The 5,000-nt window shown below is 40.0% G+C and overlaps 1 protein-coding gene across 8 annotated transcripts in view; it reads left to right on the forward strand.

The window, feature by feature from the left end:
• Positions 1 to 5,000, forward strand: part of LOC307161964 (receptor-type tyrosine-protein phosphatase mu) — a 286,290-nt gene that overhangs the window by 184,599 nt on the left and 96,691 nt on the right. For all 8 annotated transcript variants that reach the window (XM_079876948.1, XM_079876949.1, XM_079876950.1 and 5 more), the window contains one exon: positions 3,790 to 4,066. In XM_079876948.1, coding sequence (XP_079733074.1) covers positions 3,790 to 4,066 — 277 coding nt within the window. The remainder of the gene's footprint in view (positions 1 to 3,789; positions 4,067 to 5,000) is intronic.

Raw genomic sequence — 5,000 nt, forward strand, 5'->3', positions numbered from 1 at the left:
GACGCAACTCAGAGTGACGCCTCAAACTGAAAGAGAGAGAGAGAGAGAGAGAGAGAGAGAGAGAGAGAGAGTTTTGTTGAAGCACCTTTTTGATGTTCGAGGCATCCAATAACTCTATGACTATATTAGACTTCAAACCCCCACAAATGTGCAAAATGATTGACAGTCAAAGACTGATTGTGATTGGCTAGTACTCTGATTGGTTAAAGATCCACAGGCCACTCCCTCTGACACTTTTGTGCGATGGATGGATGGATTGATATTTAAGTATGGATGGAAAGATGGATGGATGGATTTTATATTGATTGATGGATGGATTGATATTTAGCGATGGATGGATGGATTGATATTTAGGGATGGATGGATGGATTGATATTTAGGGATGGATGGATGGATAGATGGATTGATATTTTGGAATGGATGGATGGATTGATATTTAAGTATGGATGGAAAGATGGATGGATGGATTTTATATTGATTGATGGATGGATTGATATTTAACGCTGGATGGATGAATATATGGGTGGATGGATAGATAGATAGATGGATTGATATTTTGGAATGGATGGATGGATTGATATTTAGGCATGGATGGATGGATGGATTGATATTTAGGTATGGATGGATGGGTGGATGGATGGATTGATTGATGGATTGATATTTTGGTATGGATGGATGGATGGGTTGATATTTTGGTATGGATGGATGGATGGGTGGATGGATTGATATTTTGGTATGGATGGATGGATGGGTGGATGGATGGATTGATTGATGGATTGATATTTTGGTATGGATGGATGGATGGGTTGATATTTTGGTATGGATGGATGGATGGGTGGATGGATTGATATTTTGGTATGGATGGATGGGTAGATGGATGGATTGATATTTAGGTATGGATGGATGGATGGATTGATATTTAGGTATGGATGGATGGGTGGATGGATGGATTGATTGATGGATTGATATTTTGGTATGGATGGGTGGATGGATTGATATTTTGGTATGGATGGATGGATGGGTGGATGGATTGATAGATAGATGGATTGATATTTTGGAATGGATGGATGGATTGATATTTAGGGATGGATGGATGGATGGATTGATATTTAGGTATGGATGGATGGGTGGATGGATGGATTGATTGATGGATTGATATTTTGGTATTGATGGATGGATGGGTGGATGGATTGATATTTTGGTATGGATGGATGGATGGGTGGATGGATGGATTGATTGATGGATTGATATTTTGGTATGGATGGATGGGTGGATGGATTGATATTTTGGTATGGATGGATGGGTGGATGGATGGATTGATTGATGGATTGATATTTAGGTATGGATGGATGGGTAGATGGATGGATTGATATTTAGGTATGGATGGATGGATGGATTGATATTTATGGATGGATGGATGGATGGATGGATTGATATTTTGGTATGGATGGATGGATGGATGGATGGATTGATATTTTGGTATGGATGGATGGATTGATATTTAGGGATGGATGGATGGATTGATATTTATGGATGGATGGATGGATTGATATTTTGGTATGGATGGATGGGTGGATGGATGGATTGATATTTATGGATGGATGGATGGATTGATATTTATGGATGGATGGATGGATGGATTGATATTTAGGTATGGATGGATGGATTGATATTTATGGATGGATGGATGGATGGATGGATAGATAGACCGAGGAACCCCAGGAAAGGACAGGCGGTGTGCAGGTTTGTAATTTCATTAACTACAGTATATTTATAAATCCAGTTTTTATATTCACAGATAACCTTTCGCATGCAACCCCAGACTTTATTACAGATTAGAAACCCAAAGGTCAGATTAGCATCAGTCAACATTCGTCGCGCTAGCAGCTAGCCGCTAGCCACTCTCGTTCTGCCCGTCTCTAAATACCAGCGGCTGGAGATTTCAGATCATCACTGCACTGAGTAAAGTGTGTGTGAAGTGTGTGAAACCAGGCTCTGTTTACATCCCTGTTTTTTGTCATGGTCACTTAGCATCGATGCACGGCATTACCGTACTCTCCTGGCGCTCCGGGGCTTCGCCGGCCCTTCCCCAAAAACTGACACAGGGAATTTATGAAGGGAGCGTGAGAGCATGTTTGCCCTTTAAGTCTATAAATGATTAAAAGGCAAACATGGGCGTTTTTTTGTGTTGTGGCAGTGCTAATTTATGAAGTCGCACCGGGGTCCCTGTTCCTCTGGATCTGGAGGAGATGCACATGAGAGAAGCCTCTTATAATGTCTGAGAGCCACAGATGAAAGGGAAGAGAGATGGAGAATCCTGATGAATATGGTTATAGATCGTGGCAGCAAAACCATGGATCTGTCAATGAGTTTCTGCAAACACATCCTTATTTTCTAACAGAAGCGTGTTATATATCAGTGCAAAAACATGATGTTCCTCCTCAGTGTTTCTGTCTCGTTTTCCAGCACAAATATCTAAACATTCTTAAATCAAGATTCAAAATTACTTTATAAAGACAGTCACTGAATTGGAAAGTTATAGCAGAATAAGTCATGTATTAGTTTGGTAAAATGTCTTTATGCACTGAGAAAATGGTGTAGACACAATTTTCACTTTATTTTCAAAGTAAGTTTTGAAGCGGAAAGACTGAAATAGTAATATTATTGTAAAACGTACTGCAATAATCTTGTAAAACTGTGAGTCGTTGTATGATTCGCTCGACTGAGTTGTTCAACACTGACTGATTCAGTTCTGTGTTGCTCGGAGAAACTCTACGGTTCATTTTTTTATGAAAATAACATACAAATATTTTTTTTTAATGCTTTTCTGCTCACCAAGGCTGTGTTTATTTAATCAGAAATACAATAAAAACATGATCCTTCAGAAATCATTCTAATATGATGATTTTATGCTCAAGAAACATTTATGATTATTATCAGTGTTATCATATTTTTGTGGAAACTGTGATAAATTTAATTTTTCAGGATTCTTTGATGAATATAAAGTTCAAAAGAACAGCATTTATTTGAAATAGAATCTGTTGTAACATTATAAATGTCTTTAATGTCACTTTTGATCATTTTTTATCAAATTGTAAGATAGACTTGACTTTTACTGTGGTGAAATGTTTCATATAAATGTTTTTATTTATGGCTTTAAGGAATCTAAAAAAGAGAAAAATTGGGCGTTTACTCAATTTTATTATTGGTCAAGCAAAAATGTCTATTCATTTAAGTAGAAAACAGAAAATTGAGTATGGAAATGAATGTAATATAGTGATTGTGTTTAAAGGGCTTGTAAAAGCGAGAATTAAACATGATTTTTCTTTTTATTTATATATGAAAAATGTATTGGATTTTGAAAAGATCTGGACTTATGGAGATTATTGAAAGTAATGTTCTACTATTTGCTGATGAATTGAAATGAAGTAATATGTAAAAACCTGTGTGAATGATTACTGTATAGTAAAGTTTTTCTAAAAATCAATCTCTCTCTCTCCCTCCCTCCCTCTCCCCCTCTCTCTCTCTGTCCTTCTCTCTCTCTCTCCCTTTCTCTCTCTCTCTCTCCCTCTCTCTCTCTCTCTCTCCCTCTGTATCTCTCACTCTCTCTCCCTCTCTCCCTCTCTCTCTCTGTCTCTCTCTCTCTCTCTCCCTCTCTCTCTCTCTCTCCCTCTCTCTCTCTCCCTCTCTCTTTCTCTCTCTCTGTCCCTCTCCCTCTCTCTCTCTCTCTCTGTCCCTCTCCCTCTCTCTCTCTCTCCCTCTCTCTCTCTCTCTCTCTCTCTCTCTCAGTGTGTATCAGGTGGTTGTTGAGGAGGAACGTCCACGAAGAGCTCGAGGCGGTGAGGCTGAGATCCTCCGCTGTTATCCGGTGCCGTTTCACTACCAGAACGCCAGCAGTCTGAACTCTCGGTATTACTACAGCGCAGAGTTCCCGTCTGCAAGCGTCCCGTCGCCTCAACCCTTCACCGTTGGGGATAACCGGACCTACAGCGGATACTGGAACGCCCCGCTGCTGCCACACAAGAGCTACAGCGTCTACTATCAGGCCGTCAGCACCGCCAACGGGGTGCGTATACTCATTATAGTCCGGGCAGGTTTGTGTCTATAGCGCTCTATAGAGCTTCTGTAGCCCCGCCCCTTTTCACAGCAGACTTCCGGTTATATTTGCATAAAAGTGCTCTATAGAGTTTCTGTAGCCCCGCCCCTTTTCACAGCAGACTTCTGGTTATATTTGCATAAAAGTGCTCTATAGAGTTTCTGTAGCCCCGCCCCTTTTCACAGCAGACTTCTGGTTATATTTGCATAAAAGTGCTCTATAGAGTTTCTGTAGCCCCGCCCCTTTTCACAGCAGACTTCTGGTTATATTTGCATAAAAGTGCTCTATAGAGTTTCTGTAGCCCCGCCCCTTTTCACAGCAGACTTCTGGTTATATTTGCATAAAAGTGCTCTATAGAGTTTCTGTAGCCCCGCCCCTTTTCACAGCAGACTTCTGGTTATATTTGCATAAAAGTGCTCTATAGAGTTTCTGTAGCCCCGCCCCTTTTCACAGCAGACTTCTGGTTATATTTGCATAAAAGTGCTCTATAGAGTTTCTGTAGCCCCGCCCCTTTTCACAGCAGACTTCTGGCTATATTTGCATAAAAGCGCTCTATATTTAGCTTATGTAGCCCCGCCCCTTTTCACAGCAGACTTCCGGCTTAAGTCATCTTTATTTATACAGCTCTTTTCACAACACACAGTGTTTCATAGCGGCTTTACAGAGATAACAGGAAAATAATGCAACAAAGTTTGTTTCAAGAAGAAAATAGCGTCACAGTCAGCGTTAAAGTCCCCCTGTGGTGTAAATCCAGTTTTTAATGTTGTTTATGTGTCTATGTGGTGTTTTTAATCTGCTTTAAGACAAAGCATGTGTAAACTCATAAGTCGACAGCATTGCTGAGTATTTCCTCCTTAAAACTGCAGTGAACCAAAGACAGTCTCAAAAACACTCTTTGAAATCC

The sequence above is a fragment of the Squalius cephalus genome (assembly GCF_949319135.1).
Source record: "Squalius cephalus genome assembly, chromosome: 7".
Classification (NCBI taxonomy): domain Eukaryota; kingdom Metazoa; phylum Chordata; class Actinopteri; order Cypriniformes; family Leuciscidae; genus Squalius; species Squalius cephalus.